This window comes from Juglans regia, chromosome 1 (assembly GCF_001411555.2).
Source record: "Juglans regia cultivar Chandler chromosome 1, Walnut 2.0, whole genome shotgun sequence".
Classification (NCBI taxonomy): domain Eukaryota; kingdom Viridiplantae; phylum Streptophyta; class Magnoliopsida; order Fagales; family Juglandaceae; genus Juglans; species Juglans regia.
In genome coordinates this window covers 13553852-13578567 of record NC_049901.1, presented here as the reverse complement: position 1 = coordinate 13578567, position 24716 = coordinate 13553852, and the positions used below count along the sequence as shown (strand labels likewise).

Below are 24716 nucleotides of genomic sequence, written 5' to 3'. Positions count from 1 at the left end.
ATCACATACTAGCTCAAATCCACAAATAAGTTAAAGGCAGGTTGACTCTCTTAGTATGCTTCTTGAGTGAATGGATCATCTTCTTCTTCTTCATCTTGTCTCTCCGCCTTAGGGATAACATTATAAATATTTCTAGGAGAAAACTTTTGTACTACTTGTCATTGATTTCCTAACTGAGAATCGTCTAAATAGAATACTTGAGATGCATGAGAAGTCAAAATAAAATGATCATCTTCATACCATTATTTTTTTTTATGTATTAATACTCAGAAAATATTCATCGTAACATTTTTCTCTTTGAGGATTGCTTAAATCCCACCAATCACACTTAAATATATAAACCACAAACTCCCCCACATATCTCATTCCAATTATATTTACAAAAACTCCATAGAAATCAATATTGTCTCCATCATGATTCCCTTCGACAAGGACACTACTATTTTATGTTTTCCTATAAAGTTCTCGATCAATTGTGTGATACCTACTTCCTCGAGAAATACATGCAGAATATCAAGCAGTACGTCTCGAGGGGCCACGCGCCAGTGCATTTAGTTCATCTGATATATTGTTTGGATTACTCGTATGCATTTGTACAACCTACATATTAAATAAAGTATAAACATTCAACCGTTAACCATCCAATCTATTTTAAATATGTTAGTGCAAAATCGCATCTATATTAATGTCATTACCCGTTGTTCGATCCATTTCAGGAACTCCTGTTCATATCTCTGGTCTATATCATTTACTCGCAGTTTGTTAAACACTCTTCCACCTAAAGTAAATGTATGGTCTTTATAAGTTATTTTACCGTTAATTTTTAGAGTTTTATCTTTTTTTTTTTTATCTTTTTTTTTTTTTTGGTTTTCTTTAGAAAAATTACATTTTTCCATCAACAGCACCATAGAACACCACAAATCCACCGTAGGATGTTTAGAAATGAAGAGTAGTATGCGTTTTGTCGAAGAAACCCGTAGAATCAATGTATTTTTAAGTGTTTTCATATCCGTTAAGTTGACTCAGCCATGAGTGACCTCGATCTGTTTTCCGTTCGAACGCATTCAAACAAATTTAACATTTCTGATCGAACACTTTTTTGGATGTTCGAACGGTTTGAACCAAACAAGTTGTTTTCCGTTCAACCACTTTTTTTCGTTCGAACGTTATAATTTCTGTTCAACCACTATATATTTCGTTCAAACCATTTACTTTATATTAGCTTATTAAATTATTTTCATCATTTTATTAAATTGTTCTATCAATTAATTTATTAAATTGTTATTTGTATATAATTTTGTGAATCTTTTCTCATATTAGATTTTATCACTAATGTTGAATATATATTTTATTTTTTAAATTTCAGGTTCATAATAATGTCTTATAGGGGCCGTAAATGTGGTAGATCAGGGAAACCTTCCATCCAAATAGTTCGAGAGCGAACTGTTTTACTTGAACGGCAGGTAAAACTGTTTAATTTTTTTACTCTTATATAGGAGGACATTCCCTCTCATCAATATTCAATGATCATAGTTGGACACTAATCTTAGATCAGCGAGAAGAAAGAATGAAACTCATTTCCTATATTGACATCACTGCTGAGTTCTATAAAGAGCTCGGTGGTGCCAGCCTAGACGATGGAGGCGGCATGCAAGTTCTGTGTATGAGGAGCTCCTGTTATATTTTCAGCGGACGAACTCACTGCATATCTCGGTATTCCTAGGCTGGTCGATGCTTATCCAAACTTGCCGCCTAGAGAGTCTGATCTTTCAAGTAATGTAGAGATGTCTCAGGACGAAGGACTAGATTACACATATGAGGTCGATACACTTACTGGTCATGAGGTCAGAGACTTGATTGTTGGTCCAGATGCTCCAGTGTACGATGGGACGAAAAATATTAGGCAGACAAATTTATCTTCTTTCTTCAAGATCATGAATTTGATCATCGCCAACAATATTGACCATCGGCAGCACAAGACTGAGGTTGTCATAGATTGAGCGAAATTTTTGATACGGGTCGCTCGTGGCATTTCGATCGACCTCGTGGGGTATATATTTGAGAGGATCCAATCAGAGGCTCGGTACATTACGGCAAATATACTGTCATTTGGGATCCTGATCACTCGATTTTTACTACATTTCGGGATTGTGCCAGAAGTTGTTGAGCATGAAAGGGAGCCGATGGGACCGATCAACAGCACCACCCTGTCACGGAGCACGGGACACTTGAGACTTCATTTTCGTGGACCTGTTCCCGACAGGACTGATATTTAGAGAGATGCACAGTCGGGAGATACTAGAGTATCGGCCGGTGAGGCATCTACACAGGCCAAGGCATCACCCACCTCTACTCGCGAGGAGATGACTAACATACTGCGTGCTGAGATCGGCATACACACATCAGCGGTGATCGATGTAGTGCGTACTATCATGTCTGAGTTGCGTACATAGATTATTGCTAGTGTCACTAAGTTACATACAGAGATTAATGAGTTACGTACAGAGATTAATGACAATAATGCAACTCAGGTCACGCTTAGTACTTGACTGACACAGGTATAGACACGATTAGTTGTAGTCGAGGATGTGTGCAGAGATCTCGCATCACAGTAGTTTCTATTTTTTATTTATATTTTGTTTGTTATAGTTATGGACAATATATATGGTGTTTTGATAATTTGCTTTAGTTATAAATTAAATATTTTATCTTTTATGGAGTAGTTATTGATTTTTATTATGTAGTGTATGGCTAATAATATTTATTTAATTAAAAATCTTATTTAATATAAAAGAAATCATTAAAATATTTGTAAATTAATTACATAAAATTAATTTATGAATTTGTATATATCATATATATATTTTTTATATTTTGAGTTACGTACCGAGATTAATATTATATGTTCAAATGTATAAATTTGGTGTTTGAATATGTTCAAACTAAATATGTTCCGTTTGAACGGTTTAGAAACCTTCCTGCCAGGTTTTGCCACCAAATCTTTTCCGTTCGAACAAACAAATTTATCGTTCGAACGAGTTTGAACTTTCCCCGATATAATAAATTACTTCCCCGCCAAGATTTTATTGTTTGAATGGATTTTTGTCCGTTCGAATGAAAAAAACTTTTTGAGACGATTTAATTCATCACAAAAAATATTGTTCGAACGGACATTTATCCGGTCAAACAGTTTTGTGAAGTTATCAATTTTTCGGGACGAAATTTAAATTTCGTCTCAAAAATTACTTTTAGGGATGAAATTTTGTTCGTCCCTAAATAATTTCATTCCTAAGAGCATTAGTATTGGATTCATCAGTTTCATCTTCAAAATTTGTTAAAAAGTACATATTTTTCATAAATTCAAAACCTCCATATCCATAATCCCACATTGGATTAGCTATTGTATTCATCAAAATAATAATATAATATTATTTTGTTAATAATAATATTTTTAATTTTTTTTTTCATATTTTACAATTATACTAACTATATTTTAATTAATAATTTAATTTTATACTTAAATTATTATTTCCTAACTTAAATATATTGTGGCTTAAAATTGGGAAACAATAATTTAAGTAAATAAAATTATGGTTATAGAGTGTGAATAGTGAGTCTTCAAATTTGAAGATGAAGGGAAATGTACTGTAGTTAAAAGCTTGACATTTGAGCATATGGTGAATCAAATGCCATGATTTAAAAGCTAAAATCATTAAATTTTGAAGATTGGATTCATTTGATGAGTCCAATGCCAGTTCTAAAAGTCAAATTTGTTGTAGTGAAACTTGATTGGACATATGGTTTGTTTAAACTTATTGCTGTTTAAATTAGTAGTTTCTAACTGGAATGAGCTATATTATCCTTGTTTACCTTATCATTAAGTTTTCTTCTTGTACAATGGATGTTTATATTTTAAAATAATTTATTTTATGGTAATACAGGACACATTGCCCCACTACTAGTATGCGTGTGTGTATATATATATACTAGCAGTGCTTCAACGTCCTATGCACGTTTGCCCTGTTGGAAGAAAAAAAAAAGTTATTTTATAAAATATAAACATGTTTTATCTTAAAAAAAAAAAACATAATCATAAGCAAAATATTTTTTTTTATCTAGAGATTGAGGAAGTATTTTTTTAATAATGTTGTAAATTTTTTATTTTTTTAAAAATATTTATGATGATTAAAAAAATACATGAAAAAAAGAACAGAAAAATAAAAAAATGAAATACACATTCAAGACATATTTTTGAACTATTTTTTCGTTAGTTGTAGCAGTTCTCTTTAGTCAGCAATGACAGAAGCGTCAGATCTGCCAGACGACAGTAATTAATTAGTTCATATTTTTTTATTTTTACTATACAGATCGGCCACATTTGTCAAATTGAAGAAAAAAATAAAGTGTAATTTCGAATATTAAAATAGTCTAATGTATAAGAATAAAATTATTATTTATATATATTCATCATTTATTATGAAATTTAAATTATATTAAAAATTCAAATTAATTAGATAGTTTTTTTCTCTTAAAAATGTACAGTAAAATATCATCATTTATTTAATGATGAAAAATTAGTATTTTATAAATTAAAGTTGATTTTTAGTGTATGATATAATAAACAGTAATAGGATATGCGAAAAGAACATGTGAAGAAAAAAAAACAGCTTCTTTATTGTTCATTTAAAACTCAAAAATCAATATTGTTTTTCCACTTTTCCTTTCTTTCTCTCTCATTTCCTACACACGATTGCAGTATTACGTTACACATTGGCATTCACATGGACAAAAAAAAAAAAAAAAGAGAGGAAAAAAAATATACTGTTCATCATACTGTTCATGAACAATAATAGAATATGTGAAAAAACATGCGAATAAAAAAAAGTTATAGAGAGTTTTTATGAACTCAATTTTTGCACCTAACAAGTGAAAAGAGATGCGAAGAAATTATGTAATAATGATAGTACTTCACTGCAAAAATCGAATCAATCCAATCGAAGAAAAAAAAATAAGAAGTGGTAAAATGAATGGTTGATTTAAATCTTAAAAATTTTAATATTTTATAAATTAAAATTTATTTATGATATAATATTTATATATTATTTATTTAATTTAAATTAATTTAATTAGTGTTTAAATTTTTACCATCAGATCAAATTTAGAGATTATGATAAACGGTTGGATTTAAGTCTAAAAATCTCTATTTTTCTCCTCATTTTCTATTTCTCTCTCTCTCTCTCTCCTTCCGCTCAGCCGCGTCCCGCGTCCTCCCTCTCTCACGCGATCTGCTCCCTCAAGCCACCATGCGCCACCGTGCGCCACCGTGCGGTGTCACCGACCGCATCACCGGCTTCCCCTCACGCCGACGATCAAAACCCACCGTCGAAGTCCCTTGGCATTTCCTCCTATCCCCGCGCGTCTTCCCTCTCTCTCACCAGATCTCCTCCCTCAAGCAGCCCAAAGCCGCCGTGCGCCAACATCCGACGTAACCGACTACATCACCAGCTTCTCCTCACGCCAGCGAGGAAACCCTACCGTCGAAGTCCCCTTTGCTCCTCCCTCAGCCGCACGCGACCAACCCGAAATGGGTCTCGACGCACGGGTTTCTCCCCGTAGCGCCGCCGTTGGCCACTCCTACGCCACCGCACCACCAGTAGCAGCCTCGTCCTTCGCCGACGACCCCTCCTCTTCCTCCTTTCCTCCAGCCGAAGCCCCAGCCCTGCCTTCTCTCTTCACGGATCTGTTGGTTTGTGATTTGTGTGTTGATTTTGTGATTTGAATAGAAATTTATTCGGTAATTTTGTGATTTTGTGGTGAATTGTGAATTGTTTGGAAATTTATTTGGTAATTTTGTGATTTGTGAGGTTATTTTGTGGTGAATTTATAAAGAGGGACGAAGGGGAAATTGTGAATTTGCTGTGAGGTAGAGAGGGGCGTTATTTGTGTGGTTATTTTATGGTGAATTTGCAGAGAGGGACGTTATCTGTTAGTTTGTAATTTGTGTGTTGAATCGTGAGGCAGAGAGCGACGCGAGCGGGGGAGAAATCGTAAATTAAGTTACTGTTACTGCTACTATTCACTACTGTTCATCTTATACACGCTTTTAAGTCTTAGGCAGATATACACACACCTCATCTTTCAGATTTATGGTTTTATCACAGCACAAGCTTGCATGAATTAGCGACATTTTAACAATCCTCTCTCTCTCATGCAGTACTCATGTGCTTTTTACATTAATTTATGTTCAACGAACAACACACCTTGTAATTTTATTTTATTTTTTAATAAAATATTGAGCAGCTAGCTACCAATTTTTTGCAACGTTCCCAGCAACAACGCTACTGATCATCATTTGTCTCCTGCAACAGCTGCACCACATCCACAAGCACTGCGAATTTTTCTACACAATCTGGAGCAGTAGTTTTTGCAACGTTCACAGCAACTAGTTTCTGTTCCCAGAATCAGAAATTTGCTTCAGTACTAGATTAAACTAAATAAAATAAAAAAATTACATAACAATTTAAAACCAAAAAAAAAAAAAAAACAAAATCAAAATTTTCATATTCTGAAACGTTTTATCAGTACTAATCTTATAAAAAAAAAAAAAAAAATATTTTTCAATAATTTCCTACGTATAACTTACGTTTGGGATAAAGCTAGTGCTTAATTAGTAACAGATGATCTCATTAGGCAGCAAAATGCTGCTACCTTAATCAACCTATATATATATATATATATATATGTGTGTGTGTGTGTGTGTGTGTGTGTGGTCTTGGTTGCGGCTCCATGAATTATTTGGAAGTACTATATGCATCAAAATTATATAAAATCTGTGCTATTAATATAAATAGAGATAAAATATCATGTCATTTGGTGGAATGGAAATAAAACTGAACGAATAAACTATCATAAATATTATTGTAAATTAATAAGCAAATAAATAAACGATAAATTAGATATTTAGAATATACCTTTTTGAGGCTTTGTAGCTGTACGTGGAATCTCGGATGCCACTAGAATTAATAAAGAAATAGCATTAATAAATCATGTATCAGATATTATAAAAAATAATAATAATAAATTAAATATTAAGACCATAAATTGTAAACATATTATTAGCTATTAACTATATACCATTTTTCTTTCTTCCTGTGTGATCATACTTTCAGATTCTATGATTTTGCTCTCATGTAGTTGTAGCTTAGAAGAAAAAGAAAGTCGTAGTTATAACGAATTAAGTTTGAAGGGGGAGGGGCGCGCGGCAGATGCAAATAGAATTGCATGAAAAAAACATGCACAAAGCATTGATCAGAAAATAAGTTTGACTACTTCATGTAATTTTATCTCTAATTTAACAACTTGAAACTAATTCGTCGATCAAATCGTAGCTAGTCAGTACTGGATTGACATCAAACCCAGAACATCATGGAACTGGCTGATCATGATCATCTATTTGTTGAAGCCATTTCTCCATGATTGCTTGTAACTTTTTGTTTTATTAATTAATATATCATCATCATTTTTCTGAAAAACAATATTAAAAATACTTGCGGAACCATATTCATGCTAAATAATATAGTATGCGAGATTTTGAAACTGTTTATATATAAGAATTAATTTGATTTTAATATATAGATTGAATTATAAATTAAGAAATATGTAAATAAGCAAATATTAATTAGAAAAAATTAGAAATGATATAATTTAACAATGTACTGTCATTAATCTTGTTATTTTTATTCTGATCTAGGTTTGGATATTGTGATGTGTTACGCATCATCCTTTCATTTTCCTCGACTTTCTGGATTCTATTTTGCTCATCCACAGTGTTAATGTAAAAATGAGTGTGTTGGCATATACTTTTGAAAACATTTGTTAAATTGTGTTGTAACAAGCATTGAAGTGTGTTAAAGTGAAAAATGGGTCAAGTGAGCTCAACATAGCTCGAGCAGAACTCATACAGAGAGTTCGCTCGACATGCGCTCAACATAGCGCTCGAGTGGAACTCATACAGAGAGTTCGCTCAATAGGAGCTTGATGTGGAGCTCGAGCAGAACTCATACAGAGAGTCCGCTCAACAGGTGCTCGACATGGAGCTCGAGTGGTAACCCATACAAAGAGTTCACTCAACACTTGCTCGAGCAGTAACCTAGACAAAGAGTTCGCTCAACCCTCGCTCTACATGGAGCTTGAGTGACTTCTAAAGTAAATCGTGTGCTCGACACACGGTCGACACATAACTCAAGCAAATGTTCAGACTTGTCACTTAAAGTAGGGTTTGAGCGCCGTATTCATTTGTGAGTATAAAAGGAAACTTATTTTCTATCCTAAAGTGTGAAGAAACTGAGCTAAAACTGAGCCTCTTCCAAGAGCACTTGAGAGATACTCCCTTCCACTTTCAAAGTTGAATCTCTCTTGGAAAATATATTCCTATCATATCACACTCAAGATTAAACACAGTTGAGTCCACTGGTGTGGATATGTTCATTGGCCGAAAGATTTCCGAAGCTACTGTTGATGCAGAAATCGAGAGATTCTTGTGAAAAGCTATAGAAAAGTCGTAGTTCCGACACTGCATGTGTGTAGAAATCATGTGGGTCACTCGTGGTATTGTAAGCCAAGTTTAGCTACTACAAAGGTTTTGTGAGTGTTTCTAAATTTGTTGTAACAAACTAAAGTTTCTATAGTGGATTTGAGGTGATGACTTACACTCGGAGTGGTTTTAGATTTTGAAGATGTTCTTCAAATGAGTTTTCACTTAGTGACCGAATTGATGTGTTGATTATTTGTGTGATTTGTTTCATTGATTAATTGTTTATTTAATAATATTTTTTATTAGACTATCAAAATTGATTTACACCTATTCACCCCCTCTAGGTGTTGTGTTTGGGTAGAACTACTGCTTTTTCACACAGGTTTATGTTGCTCATCTGTAGGTCACAAGCCGAGACATTCATTTCCAAATGCATGTAAAATAGTAAATAAAATGAAATAAAAAATTAGCAATCTAGAAATCAGAATTAATTATGATATACCGCTTTCGCTTTGCTTTCCATTCACCGTAATTGTTGTTGTAACATTATCTGATCCCACCGATACACTAACATGAACATGCTGAGTACTGATCTGTTGTTGGCCCTTATCTGCATCATGTCCAGACATAGCTAGCACAAGGTCATCTTTGTAAGAAACCAGATCGAAGCAGCAATAGATATTATTATGCCTTTTTTTTTTTTTATGCTTTTAGGGTAAATAAATAAATTTCTTAATTATCACGTTATTTTCCATATTAATCATACAATGTTAAAGAAAAACAGAGAGAAGTAAGCTGAAGTCCACATACAAAACAAAGATGAGAGATTTTTCCACGAGAAAATGGTACTGTTTCCATTATTTTTTAAAATGTTTAAGATTATGTTATGTTAAACAAGTAATTAACAAGGGTATACTTAAACATGACTAGAATTATAAATAATTAAGCATGCCAATGACATTATTAGGATCTCATATCAATAATTAATTAACCACCATCACCGGCCAATCTACCCCATTGGTCCTAGACATAGTACCACCAAATTATAATTCCAATTACCTATATATTCTATCATTTCAACACTTCCAATCAGGACTTGATAATGAAGCCAAGGTCAATAATCAGAAAGATTATTGTTTGGATCCTGTATCTCGTTTGCAGTGTGATTCGGAGATGCAGAGTTTGAAAGAATTAATGGTGAGAAAGTCTAGAAGAGTGAAAGCCCAGCCTCAAAAAATAAATTTATGATAGACAAAATTATGGTGTGGAATATAAGGGGATTGGGTACGTCGAGAAGGAGGTTGAGGAAATTGATTTAGAAATATGATGCGTCAATTTTGGTGATTTCAGGAACCTTTTCAAGCAGTGGAGAAACTTCAAATGTGGGTGCTCAGTCTAACTTTCCTAAGTTTTGATCTAATATGGAGGTGGGAGGTAAAATTTGGTTTGTGTTGGAAGGAGGAGATAAATATGGATGTTTTTGGTGTTACTAACCAATTGTTTTCTGGGTTTTTTTCGGAAAATGGTGGTTTGGTTCTTGCTTCTTTTATTTATGCAAAGTGTTTGTTAGAATAAGAAAAGAAAGAAAGAATAAGAAGGAAAGAGCAGAGAGAGAGCTGATGAAATCATACTATTTCATTCAAAATATTTTCGTGTTTTCTATTACAAGGTAGTGCTGCCTTTATACTAAAAATAGTAAAGGAATCCTAACAAACTAAAGGACAATCGAATACTGCAAATTCTGCACAACTATGTAACAGATTCTAAATTTACATAAATGTACAATACAACTCAGCTAAAGCAAGGACTTTCTAGTAAAAGAATTACAAAAGATATCAAGTAGCAGCAAGTCCATTTGATGATGTGTGACTTCATATCAGAACCATCTGTGATGCAACGAGTATTAGCCAGCTGTAGCTTTTATGATCTTGTAGTTGTAAGGTTGCTGATTCCATGTTGATCATGATGCTCTAATATCCCCCCGCAAGATGGAGAATAGATGTTCACTATTCCCATCTTGGAGAGATGAGAATGAAGAAGATAAGAGGGAAGGGACTTAGTGAAGATATCAGCAAGCTGTGAATTTGTTGAGACATGAGCAGTTTGAATACTGCCTTCTAGGATTTTATCTCTGATTAAATGGCAATCCACTTGAATGTGTTTTGTCCTTTCATGAAAGACTGGGTTAGCTGCTATATGTAAAGCAGCTTGGTTGTCACAAAACAATTCAGCATCTTGTGGATGAGGAATAGATAGATCAGTAAACAAGTGCCTCAGCCAAGTGAATTATGTGGTAATGGAGGCCATGGCACGATATTCTGCCTCAGCAGATGATCTTGAGACAGTTGTTTGTTTCTTGGATCTCCAAGAAATGAGAGATTGACCCAAGAAAATACAATAGCCAGTAATGGACTTTCGGGTATCAGGGCAGGTTGCCCAATCTGAATCACAGTAGCCCCTGAGCTGAATTGAAGATGAAGAGGACAGTAATATCCCTTGACCAGGTGCATTTTTGAGGTATCTCAATACCTTGTGAGCAGCAGCAAGATGAGAGGTGGAAGGATGATCCATAAATTGGCTGAGAACTTGAGTGGAGTAGCTTATATCTGGTCTGGTTATGGTGAGGTAAAGTAAACGTCCAATGAGTTGTCTATATGGAGTGGGATCAGTTAAAAAAGTCCTTGTGGACTTGCTTAATTTATGGTTTTGATCCATTGGAATCTTTAAGGGCTTAGAGGTCAAATGTCCCGAATCAGCAAGGATATCTAAAGTGTATTTTCTTTGACAAAGGTGAATACCAGTGGGTGATCTAGCAACCTCAATGCCAAGAAAATATCTCAAAGGTCCAAGGTCTTTAATTCTGAATTGGTTGTTCAAAAAGGTTTTGAGAGCTGAAATTGAATCAAGGAAACTACTAGCAACTACTATGTCATCTACATAGACTAGTAATGCTGTAAATGAGGTATTAGTGATGCAAGTGAAGAGGCTGTAATCAGCCTTGGACTGTGTGAAACCAAATTGAATTAAAGAGGTAGAGAACTTGTCATACCATTGGCGTGAGGCCTGTTTGAGTCCATAAAGGCTTCTGAGCAGCTTGCATACTTGACCAGGTTTACCCTTACAATAGCCAGGTGGCTTTTTCATATATATTTCCTCTTTGAGCTCCCCATTGAGGAAGGCATTGTTAACATCAAATTGTTGTAGATGCCATCCCTTAATTGCAGCCAAGGCCAATATAGTTTTGACAGTGACTATCTTCACAACTGGTGAGAAAGTCTCATGGTAGTCCACCCATTCCTGCTGAGTGAAGCCTTTAGCCACTAATCTTGCTTTCTTTCTCTCAACAGTACCATTGGAATGATACTTGGTTTTGTAAACATATTTGCAATCAATAGGAAGTTTTCCAGGAGGCAAATCAGTAAGGATCCATGTGTTATTGAGTTCTAGAGCCTCGAGTTCAGTGTCCATTGCTTGGCACCAATCTGGGTCCTTGACAGCTTGTTTGTAAGTGTGTGGGTCAGTGTGTGAGGAGATAGTGGCAGAAAAGAAAGAGAAGGCAGGTGATAAATGGTCATAAGAAATGGAAGAAGATAAAGGAAATGATATACCTGGTGTATGAGAAGTCTTGACCAATGATTGAGTGGGTGAGATTGAAGTAGCTTGCTGACAATGAAAGTCTCTGAGATATTGAGGGGCTTTCCTTGTTCTAGTGGTTTTCCTAAGGGAGGAATTGAATGCAGGTTCTGTATTTTGTGGAAGAACAGATTGTGAGGCAGGTTCTTCATTTATTTCAAGAGGAAGAATGAAGGAAGGGACAATTGGAGCAGGGGAAATGGGTGGTGGAATTTGATTTTCTGTAGGTATGGGCAGAGAAGTTGTAGTGGAGGGTGAAGAATTTAAAAAATGAGGAGAGGAAAGAGGATGATGGAGTGATGATTGTGGGAGTTGTGAAAGAGGAGATTGCTGATGGAAAGGGAAAACAGTTTCATGAAATGTAACATCCCTAGAGATGAAAACTGCTTTGGTATTGAGATCAAGTAACTTGTAACCCTTTACCCCAAATGGATAACCAAGGAAAACACAATGCTTACCTCGGGGATCCAATTTCTTTCTGTTTTGAGATAAAGTAGAGGCAAAGCATAAACATCCAAAAACTTTCATGTGAGAATATGTGGGGGGAGTTTGAAAAAGAAGCTCAAAAGGGGTTTTATTGGAAAGTAGAGGGGTGGGAATCCGATTGACAATATAGGCTGCAGTGAGGATGCAGTCATTCCAATAAAGGTGAGGAAGGTTGGATTGAATTTTGAGGGCTCTAGCCATATTTAAGAGATGTTGGTGCTTTCTTTCAGCTACCCCATTTTGTTGTGGGGTTTCCACACAAGTTCTATGGTGAATAATGCCTTTTTTATTGAAAAAATCTCTCATTTGGAATTCAAGACCATTGTCACTTCTAAGAATTTGTACTTGGGTGTGAAATTAAGTTTCTACTAAATTGCAGAAATATTCAATACAAGATCTTGTATTAGATTTGGCTTTGAGCAAATAGATCCAAGTGCTCCTAGAAAAATCATCTACAATAGTTAGAAAATATTTGCTACTATCATAGGCTTCAATTGAATTGGGTCCCCATATATCACAATGAATAATTTCAAAGATGTTTTTGCTTTTATGAGTGCTGTCTGGAAATGGGAGCCTTTTATGCTTTGCAATTGGACAGACATGACAAGGATTTGAATAAGAAATTGTGAAAATGTGATTCTTAATAGATGGATCTGTGATTACATTTAATTTTGAGATGGGTGTATGACCCATTCTACAATGCCAAAGATCTGAAATGACATCAATGCCTTTAAAAATTGCTGAAACAGAAATGTTTTTATGTAAAAAAAATTGAAAAATGGTCAAATAAAGCTGTGGAAGAGACTGGTTCTACAAGTAAATGGTATAGACCATTCTTCATCTCACCCATGCCAATCGTGGTTCATGACAAAAGGTCCTGGATAAAGCAAATTTGTGAAAGAAAAATAAAACAGCAAGAAAGTGAACTAGTTAGCTGTTTTGCTGAAATTAAATTGAAATGAAATGAAGGTACACATAACACATTGTGTAAAATTAATGTGTTAGTGATATGGACAGTGCCAATATGAGTAACAGGTGCTGTTTCTCCATTTGGAAGTTTAACAACAAAGGAAACAGATGATGTTATTGATGAAAAAAGGGAGGTGTTGCAGATCATATGATCTGTAGCACCAGTGTCAATGATCCATGGTGAGTGTGTGTCTGTTTTATGTGTTTGAATGATGGTATTGAAGCAAAGAGGAATACCATTCATAGTGGAGGAATGAGAACAATCTGTCTGGACATTATTGATTGAATGATTTGCAATGGAGACTTCTTTTGGCTGCAATAGAGATAAAAGTTGCTGATACTGATCCTTGGTAAGGTTGAACTTAGTATCTGATGGATCTTCTGGCTCGAGTGAGGTCATGTTGACAGAAGAGAATCCAGATGGCTTGATCTTACCATATAACTTGTGACCAGGTGGATAGCCATGTAATTTGTAGCACTTGTCTGCTATGTGACCAGTTATATGACAGTGAGTGCAAATTGGTGCTTGTGCATTCCCTGCCTTGAAGCAGTTTTCTAGAGAATGACCCTGAATCTTACAGTGAGTACAAAATGGTCTGTCACGCTTGAGTTGTTGATTTGGTTTGGAAAAGGTTTTATATGTAGTATATGGCTGTTTAACAGCAAGAGCCATAGAATCTGATGAAGGAATGACAGAAAGTATGGTATGTTGCATTTCCTGCTGCTGGATCATGGAAAAAATTTTGTTAATGGGAGGCAATGGATCCAGTAGCATGATTTGGTCACGACTGATACTGTAAGAATCATTTAAGCCCATGAGGAATTGTATAACACAATCCCTCTGGTACCTATCAAGTAACACAGAAAGTTCTCCACATTTACAGTCGGGCATTGGGTCATATATAAGAAGTTCATCCCATAGAGTTTTAAGTTTGCCAAAATAAACACTGACTGAGTCATGTTCTTGTTGCAAACTTGTTAGGGACTTCTTGAGCTGAAAGATTCGATGCCCATTTTGTTGAGTGAATCGATCTTTGAGCTCTTCCCAGATTTGCTTAGCATCATCCACTAAAGCAATGCTGGATTTGAGAGTTGGATTGATTGAGTTGTGAAGCCATGATACAACTAAATCATTACATCTTTCCCAGGCTTCATGAAGAGGGTTAGAGGTCTTTTTGGGTTTGGACAAAGTGCCATTGATAAAACCCAGCTTGTTTTTGGCACGAAGAGCTCTGCACATAGCTCTTGACCATGTGGTATAATTCTCTGTGGTAAGAAGATCAGGAACCAAGGAAAAAGAAGGGTTATCCCCATTATCAAGTCGATAGGGGTTAGTAAGATTGGTGAAATCCAGAAAGGAATTGTTTGAAGGCATTGTGGAAAAAAAAATCTCACTCTGTGGCTCTGATACCATGTTAGAATAAGAAAAGAACGAAAGAATAAGAAGGAAAGAGCAGAGAGAGAGCTGATGAAATCATACTATTTCATTCAAAATATTTTCGTGTTTTCTATTACAAGGTAGTGCTGCCTTTATACTAAAAATAGTAAAGGAATCCTAACAAACTAAAGGACAATCGAATACTGCAAATTCTGCACAACTATGTAACAGATTCTAAATTTACATAAATGTACAATACAACTCAGCTAAAGCAAGGACTTTCTAGTAAAAGAATTACAAAAGATATCAAGTAGCAGCAAGTCCATTTGATGATGTGTGACTTCATATCAGAACCATCTGTGATGCAACGAGTATTAGCCAGCTGTAGCTTTTATGATCTTGTAGTTGTAAGGTTGCTGATTCCATGTTGATCATGATGCTCTAATAGTGTTCCATGTGTGAGCATAGGGAGCTTCGGGACAATTTGAGTAGTTTCTCATGTGCGGGTGTTCCGTGGGTGGTGATGGAGGTTTTTAATATCATTCCGTTCAGACGAGGAGCGTGTAGGTGGTAATCCAAGGTCGAGAACTGCAATGGATGAATTTAATTGTTGGATTAATACATGTGGTCTTATATATTGGAATCTGGAAGGGAAACAATTGTCTTGGTGTAATGGTCAGCAAGGAATGGCTCGGAGCTGGGCGAAATTGGATAGAGTCTTGGTTAATAATGATTTTATCTTAAAGTTTGGTGGTGCATCTGCTCGGTTGTTAAGTAGGAGAACTTCAGATCACTCGCCGATCTTATTGCAGGTGACATCTGGTTTCAAAAGGTACGGGCCGACTCCTTTTCGTTTTCAAAACATGTGGATGTCACATGAGAATTTATTGAAGGTGGTGGAGAATTCATGGAAGGAGTCAATGGTTGGTAAGGATAGCTTACATACTCTAGCAGGCAAGCTAAAGAGAATAAATCAAAAACTTCATACTTGGAATAAGGTTTTTGGTTGAGTCGATGGGAGGATTCGAGAATTCGAGGAGAGAGTCGAACTGTTAGAGACAGAATTGCAAGGCAATTTTTCAGAGGCAGTGCAAGATGAGTTGATGCTTAATAAAATGGACCTTGACAGGTGGGTTCAAAGGGAGGATACGAGCTTAGCACAACAAGCGAAGAAGATGTGGTTGGTTGAGGGGGACCAAAACTCTAAGTTTTTCCATGTTGTAATTGCGCAGAGAAGGAGGAACTCATGCGTGAAGGATTTGAGATTATCTGATGGTACTTTGTTGGATTCGTCGGAATTGGTGCATGAGGAGGCTGTGAGGTATTTTGAGAGTTTCCTAGCGCAAGAACGGATGGGGGGGTTGCCGAATTTGGACCAGTTATTACAACTAGTAGTGTTTGAAAGTGAAGCAAGGTGATTGAAAGTGGAACCATCAGAACAGGAAGAGGGTGAGGCGTTGGCCTCTATTGCGGTGGATAATAGTCCCGAACTTGATGGTTTTGGGTCGGCTTTCTATCTAGCGTGTTGGCAGGTTGTTAAAGATGATGTTATAGCAGTCGTGAGGGAGTTTTTTCTAGGTAATGAATTACCTAGATTTTATTCATCTTCCTTCATTGTTCTTATTCCAAAGGTGAAGAGCCCGACTAGTTTTGATAAGTTCTGACCGATAAGCCTTTGTAATGTTATTTACAAGTTGTTTGCCAAGTTGGTTGTTAATAGATTGTCAATGGTTTTTGATAAAATCATTTTGCCAGAACAAGGAGCTTCTATGAAGGGTAGGAATACTTTTGAGAATATTTCTTAAGCTTAGGAGATGACAAAGCTTTTACATAGGCGGTTGAGGGTGGGAAATATTATGTTGAAATTGACATGAGTAAGGTGTATGATAGGGTGTATTGGTGGTTTTTTATTCATGTTTTGTGCTTTCTTGGTTTTCCGGATGGTTTTTGTAAATTGGTTTTGAATTGTGTTGCGATGCAATGGTTCTCTATTATGATGCTTGGTACGTATAAAGGCTTTTTAAAGTCGAAAATGGGTCTTCAGCAAGGCGATCTGTTGTCTCCATATTTTTTTATTCTTATGGAAGAGGTGTTAACTCGAATGATCAATAAAAAGATGGCTGAGAGGAAGGTTAAGTTGTTCGCTCATCCAGTTAATGCAGTGTGTCTCATCTTTTATATATCGACGATGTAGTGGTCTTCGCTAATGCTAGTAAAGGGTCGATACGGTGTCTGATGGATATTTTCAAGAAGTATAAGGCATGGACGGGTCAGATGGTGAACCATGAAAAGCCAACAATATATTTTTAAAAAAAATTGCTGCTTCGACGTACTAGAGAACTTCTGCTAGAGACTGGATTTCTAGATCGGGTTTTCTGGAAGAATCGGTTATTATCGTAAGGGGGTAGGCTCATTCTTTTGAGGCATGTGCTTTCGAGTATACCAATACATCTTCTTTCGGTAATTCAGATACCAAAAGCTATTCTAAAGAGATTAAATAGTATGTTTACTTCTTTTTTCTGGGAAAAGCAGGGTGGGAAAGGGAAGAGGAAGTGGAGAGCACAAAGAAAATGTGCGTGCCTGCAGTGGAGGAGGGAGGAGTGGGTGTGCATGAGTTAGGGGCGAGGTTCTTTCGGGCAAAGTATGTAAAACATGGTCATCTCGTTCTAAGTTTGGAGGGCAGGTCAAGATTGATGTTTTGGAGGAGTATTGTCGAAGGAATTCTTGGTTTGTTGGAAAATTCAAAATGGAAGGTGAGAGAAGGTAATGTGCCATTGTGGTATGATAAATTTATGGGTGACAGTTCTTTGCATGAAGCGGTGGAAAGGGTTGAAGAGCCTCACATTTGAATAAAGAAACTTGTGGTTCATGATGGCTCGAAAGTTGAAAGGTTGCAGGAGTTAGTAGGTGATCAGTTGGCGAGGGACGTAGTGGCCTCCGTGGGCGGTTTGAAAGAGGCTAAGGATTTTTTTATCTAGTTGCCGGACAAGAATGGTTTTTTTTTTTTCGACGAAGCAGGTGCGAGATTTTATTCGTGTTAAGATGCCAAAGTTTGAATGGGCGAAGTGGGTTTGGAATAGTTGGCTTGAGAAAAAATTCTCTATGCATCTGGAAAGCTGCTTTTAATTGCTTGAGTGTGGATGAACAGGTCCATAAATTGGGAATCCGATGGTTTCTTGTTGCAATTTGTATTTGGTGGGGCATGAGAAGGACTCAGAGCATATTCTAATTATTTTTGGAGTGCTATTGATCTATATAAGTATTCTAATTCCGTATCTCTCCCCTAAAGTACTCTAGTTGCTTAATTGAAATAAGAACTACAAAAAGTTATAATCTATTCTCCTAAAAAAACAGTAATAATAAGATATGGGAAAGACGAAGGATAAGAAAACCATGTGGTTCACTCGTGTGTATATATATATACGAGTAATGTTAGATACAAATTTCAAATAGATAAATTTCATACAAGTATTTTGTAAAAAAATAGATTTCACTAATAAAGAATAGTTTTTTTTATACTTTTTTAAGGTGGAGTTTACTTTTTTATAAGGACTTGTATGAAGCTTCTCTATTTAAAATTTGTACAAATAATTTCTCATATATCATCACGTATAATAGAAATAAATAAATGAATAGAATTCGGGAATGTTTCTGTACGCAGCATTTAAGACATATATACCTCCATTTTCAGCAATCGGGATCCCTACGGGTATATTCGTATCTGAAGAGTACTGGAGAGAATTTGAATTTGCGTCGTCATTCTTGTCAGTAGAGTTTTCTCGTCCAAGAAATTTATTGATCTGCTGCTCTTTCGACGAATCTGCATGTCCAATAATTTGCACATGTTCATGATATTTCTAACGTTGGAAACTCGATCGTACTAATTTGTTGGAAAAAGAACTAAAGTTAAAAGGACCGGAAAGTATTGGCTACTTTTTAATGTCTACTATTTATTTAGTTTTCTTGTCCTTGAAATTGTCAAAAGAAATCGTGAATATTATGTTATTCAGAATATTCAAAATACATTAATAATTACACAAAAAACATATATACAGGGAAGAAGTCATGATTATACATACAACTTAACTAGTCTTATAATTTTTGGGTCAATACTTAAAAAATACCTATTAGGTTTTATACTTTGACTTTAACTAATTTTCAATGAAAAGAATAAAAATGGTGTTGAAGCTCAACCCTCGCGATAAAAGCAATAAAACAGGGTGCGCATTCGTACCTAAATTAAGGAAAAAAAAAAAAAAAAAGTCTGCTCCCACCAATAAAAAATAGAGCACCATATAATATATATCGATCACTCCATACCTAGCAAAATATATAAAAAGGAACTAGCAAAATAGAACACAAAACAACTGTCTTCAAGACTTGACAATATATATATATATATATATATATATATATATATATATATATATATATAGCTTAATAGAAATAAATCTTAAGTTCAATAAAGTATTAATAAATTATACCCATACCATTTCTCTTGTGATCTTCCTCCTGCCTGAGATCATCAGCACCCTTTGGCTTCTGCTGTTGATCCAGATCAAACGGTGAACTTGCTGCATGTATTGGAGTACTGTTTGAGCTCATCTTTGTAGTTGTGGGGACGGGATCTCTGTCTCTTGCTTCTCTTCCGATGTTGTCCCCTCGAAGAACACTAGTACCCTTGCGTTGCTGATCCTCCGGTGGATGAATAGGGTTATACGTAGTAATGCTAGTACCGTCTTTGCCTTTAATTTCGCCACTAATGTTGTCTTCCCGTCCCCCGACACCCTTTTTGATCTGCTGCTCTGGATCGAGAAGTTGACTCCTATTCACTCTAATAATTTGTGTGAGAATTTAGTAAAAATGTTTTTCTAAATTTAGGGTGTGTTTTTAGTTGGAAGACGGTGCTGCGTAATGAGCATTACAGGTTAGAATAGGCTTACGCATTGATCTGTATGTTTAAGATTCTCCACTAACTTTGACAGAACGAAAAGAACCACATTCGAAGGAGTTCTTGGTCTAGTCAAGGATATATTAATAAATCCGAATCACTTTGAAGAATAAAGGGAACAGAGGGATAAAGCCCTTGGTCTAGTCGAGATCATATGTATATAAAAACCTCCCATGAATTGTGATAGTCTTGTCTTGACTCTTGAGAAAGCATCTATGGAAAATCCGTATCCGACACTACGTAATAATTTCTGCTGTCATATGTAGGGAGAAATTTGTACTATATATAGAGCTACGTAATAAATTCATGCCATATATCAACCTAATTCTATTAGTATACAACTCGAGTTAATTTTGATGTCACATCTCACGTCCCGTATAAAATAATTTAAAAAAAAAAAACTTATAAATGATACAAAAACTAAAGGGAACCATACTACATAAAATTAGGAATTTGAAAAAAACACAAAAATAAAAAATAAAGCTTAAAATAATTAAAAACATAAATATTCTAAAACAATACAAAAAGGTCTATTGGGGGTTAAATCAACGCCTATAATTTAGCCCGGAAATAAAGCCGAAAATCAAGCCAAGAGATAATAAGGCTAAGAAAAAATATGGTAAGTTAACTCAGATTCCTAAAAAGAAAGAGTTAGACTCCTTAAATGAAAGAAACTTAGACTCTTAAAAAAAAGGGGTTCACAAAACAAGTTAGACTCAATCACTTCAAGGAAATAGACATCTATATAAATAGGAGATTCCCACAAATATGATAGGCTCCCTACGTATAGACTCTACACACAATGACTCCAAAGAATCTTCTCTCAAGGGAGGCATCGTCTTCAACCTCCTGAAATCCTAAATTTCTCCATTGTATTGTGAGATATGTGAGACCATGAGAGATTGTAAAGTCGCCCATTATAGTGGATTTCACCTCCCAAACAACTTATGGACTTAGTCATTACGCCGAACTACGTAAATCTTTATGTCTCTCTTTTATTTATTTTTATTTGCTTATTTGTTACTTATTTTCATGCATGAACACGAAGAACACTGTATGAAAGCTCGCATCACCATCGTGCGCTAAAAAAAAAATTTCCCCCCTTCCTGGCAATGGTGCAATTTTTGGCATTAACAGGTTGGATTCAAAGTCTTGAATAAATAGAAGTAAAATTAAGGAGGGAGGGGAACTGCCATGGTAGGTGGGCCTCCTTAAGGAGGGATGGAGGCCCGAGGGTGATTACCTTTGGCAACGTTGCCACTAAACATGCAGGCAACAATATTGGAGATTCTCCACCCCTTTGTGGAGAGGTGATGGAAAGAAGGGAGGTCCCAAAATGGTGCGAGGTTGCCATGCCACTCATGACCAGTGGAGCAAAACCCCCTCTACTGTCTACAGAAGACGGTTGAGGCAACTAATGTCTTCAACTAGATCCAACTAAAACGAGATGTGAGTGGCGAACTGGTCACTCCCCTCCATTGATTTGCCACCTAAAAAGGGTGGGGGACCTTTGATGCTGCCCCATTTAGTGGTGTAGTTGGAGGTACCCCTCATTGAGTTCAGGGAGAGATGCCCTCCCCCTCCCAATTCTTTTAATTTATCTTTTATCTTATTGTAGTTTTTGAAATTTTTTCTTTTTTCTTGTTTACCAAATTTTATGGTTTTTAATAGGATTGTACAAAAACTGATCACACCGGCCGTCACCGACACGAACCGATCGCTAGAATTCGGAATTGACCGAAACCGACAGAGAACTGGTCGGCCGGAGATTAAAAAAAAAAAAAAATCGGTTCGGTCCCAGTTTGAACTAGTCGATTATGTGTGTATGTGTGTGTGTGTATATATTATACGTATAGAAAATGATGTTGATTCACACACAGCCCCTTCCCCTCCCTCTTCTTCTTCTTTCTTTAGAATCTCTCTCCTCTCTCACGCGCAGCCCTGGTACGCCACAGCCCTCCCTTCCCCTCCCCTCCTCATTCACAGCACCATTGACAGGAAACCGAACAACCAATATGAATTACGCCAACAACGAGGTGGCCAATTTGCTCCACCCATAATCCGCTGGTTCAACTAGTTCAAACATTTGAAAAATATGTCGGTGCGGTGTTGGTTTTGGATTGAAACCGTACCGATGACATCGACTTTCACCCCTAGTTTTTAATGTGTCTTTATTGTCTTTTTTTTTTCATTTTTAATTTTGTTGAAGCTTTAATTTTTTTTTAATGATTTTTTAAATACGTTTTTCTTATACATGGCCTGTTATGCAACATTTTTAGTGGTCGCCCCAGCTGTCATGCATCCTCTTTTTTCCCTCTTCATAGTTCAGAGTTGCTCCCAGCTTTCTTTTGGGACTCCTCGTCTCCCTGTCTAATGCGATATTGGTCTGTCCCAATTTCAAGTCCCACATTCCTCCGTCTTAATACTTCGTTCTCCATTTGCAAGGCTTCCATCTCTGACAATCACCCTTTCTAGCCTTTTGTCCATTTTCTTGAACCTCCTCTCCATCTCGTCTCTCGTTTGCTTCCTCGTTGCGACTACATTGTGATCGTGAACTGTCTAGGAGCATGTAGCAGTAAGCATACTGTAATAATCGAATCCCACAAACGATGCCAACTGTTGAAGCAAATTTCGATACACCTATTGCCACAATGCTACCCTTGCATGTAAAGAATGAACCTTGAACTCCCCGAGGGGTATCTCTAATGCCTAAGTTAGATTTTTTGTGTGTATCCTAAGAAAAGGAAATAAAAACTCCCATTTCCCAGGCTTAGCTCTCTATATATCATTGGGGATATGGCATGGTTCCCTTTCTTCCTGGGCCTCAGATCCTGTTGAGGCATGGTTGGCTGATTGGACATATCCTTGGGATTTATCTTGGTGGGCCGGCCTCGATTTTGGGGAGGAAGAGACCCCCGACCCAACTATCAGGCCTGGGGAGGGCTCTTATAGGCCCATGGTTCTTTGCTCGCCTGTTGGATGCAGTTACCCCTAATATTAGTATTTGGTGCTTCTAATAATGTGCTTGCTTTCCTTGGATTGTGTGTAAATCAAAGAAATTATGAGCTATTTGAATTTCTCTTTTGGGTAATATTTTCACCAGGAAAGAATGCAAGATAAGGAACGTTAGAGGCAAGCGTCATGAGTTGGCACATCAATCGAGTTGTTTTTAGGTTCATCATGATCAAAAGCGATTTTCCTCTTTCTAAGATTCCCTAGACACCATTGCTGATGAATTAAGTAGAAGAGAACCAAATTCTAATGTCGGGCCCTTGAAGAATAAAGCGAATTAATTATTGGTAATTATAAATGATAATGCTATTAAGAAAGGAATATAGCAAAAACCTGCCTCTCTTATTAAAACAAATAATTAACTAAATCAGAAATAACCCGCTGCGGTTAATTTGGCACCTAAACGAAGGAAAATAGAAGAGGAAAAAGAAAGAGTTTGCTCTCAACAATAAAAAATAGAACATATCATTCTATACCTAAAAACAAAAGGCTGGAAAAATGTATAATAAGATATATAATTTCTTGTCATAGACATGTTTGTTAAAAATCAAATTGAAAAAGGAACGAATTAACAGGTGTCTTCAAGACTTAACAAAAGCATAATCATTACCTAAACAAAACAGAATAAAAGTTCGTGGAGAAACGGAAAGGAATAAAAATTTCCTTTAATTTTTAATTTTTATTTTTTGAAGGAAAGCTTTCTTTATTGAATAAATGCCCTCAAAGAAGGGAATGGATACAGTTTGGATAGTCCTCAATGTTTACAACATCAAGATCTAGACTAGGGGCATTCTTGGCAAGCTCATGTGCAACTTTGTATGCATCTCTGGGAACATGTTGTACCATCTAGGTTCGGAATTGAGATAACGTTTTCCTAATATTATCACTAGTGATCAGTCCAACATTGCTCCAATTTTCATCATCTGAGTTCACTGCTTCCACCACCCTGAGAGCATCACCTTCCAAAATGATTCTTTTTAAGCCCAATCGAAGCAAAATTTAGCAGCTTGAAGAGCTACTAATTAATGTTTAACCTAAGTGAGCAACTGGACCTAGATATTTTTTTGCTCTAAGAGTTGCCTGGACTTTATCTTGCCAATCTCGAATTACTACTCCAATGCCTATTTTGCATAAGGTTTTGTCGATGGCAGCATCCCAGTTGGCTTTGAAGATATACCTTGATGGAGCAAACCATTGAATGAGGGGCTTTGGAGTAATGGTTGTTGAGGTGGTGCTTTTGTAAGTAGCCACTTTGAAGTCCTCCAGGTTCTTTTTAACTTGAGCCACCAAAGTACTTGGGTGAGCCAGATCTGCTCCAAAAACATGTTCATTCCTTCTCTCCCAAAGGTTCCAAGCTACCATGGCAAATTATTGAATTTCCTTTGTAGATAAGCTTGTGAAAATCATACTTTTCTGTAGTCTTCTGGAACATTGACCCCAAGCATCTTTAGCAAAGATACAACTCCAAAGTGAATGTTCTGCACTTTCTGGATTGGCTAGTTAGATGGGGCAGGTAGGATTGTCAACCACTTTCCTCTTGAACAGGTTCTCTTTGGTGGGGAGAGCTTCAAGGTAGGCTCCCCATAAGAATATTTTACCTGCATTTAGCAATCTTGAGTTCCTAGATTTTATCCCAAATTGATTTGCCATTAGAGGTGTTTGATGTTTGACCCTTCAACCTACACTAAATCTCTCCTTGTAGATGGTAAGCACTTCTAACTGCAAATTTTCCATTAGGAGTACATCTCCAAACT

At 36.2% G+C, this 24716-nt stretch overlaps 1 protein-coding gene across 1 annotated transcript; it reads right to left on the bottom strand.

The window, feature by feature from the left end:
• Window positions 1-6338: 6338 nt before the first annotated feature.
• Window positions 6339-24324, bottom strand: LOC109005348. The gene is made up of 6 exons (XM_035689877.1): window positions 24140-24324; window positions 19490-19833; window positions 18679-18819; window positions 9036-9143; window positions 6972-7013; window positions 6339-6409 (listed from the first exon to the last, which is right to left on the bottom strand). Exons 1-6 carry the CDS (start codon window positions 24322-24324, stop codon window positions 6339-6341), a joined length of 891 nt encoding a protein of 296 aa, XP_035545770.1.
• Window positions 24325-24716: the final 392 nt, after the last annotated feature.

What these genes read in the sequence shown, in the direction of transcription:
- LOC109005348 (XM_035689877.1), bottom strand. Translation starts at nt 24,324, where the DNA reads ATGGTAGCTTGGAACCTTTGGGAGAGAAGGAATGAACATGTTTTTGGA. An exon ending in CAATGGTTTGCTCCATCAAG is followed by an intron (nt 19,834 to 24,139) that starts GTATATCTTCAA and finishes ACAAATTATTAG; the next exon opens with AGTGAATAGGAGTCAACTTC. An exon ending in GGAAGATCACAAGAGAAATG is followed by an intron (nt 18,820 to 19,489) that starts GTATGGGTATAA and finishes TTGGACATGCAG; the next exon opens with ATTCGTCGAAAGAGCAGCAG.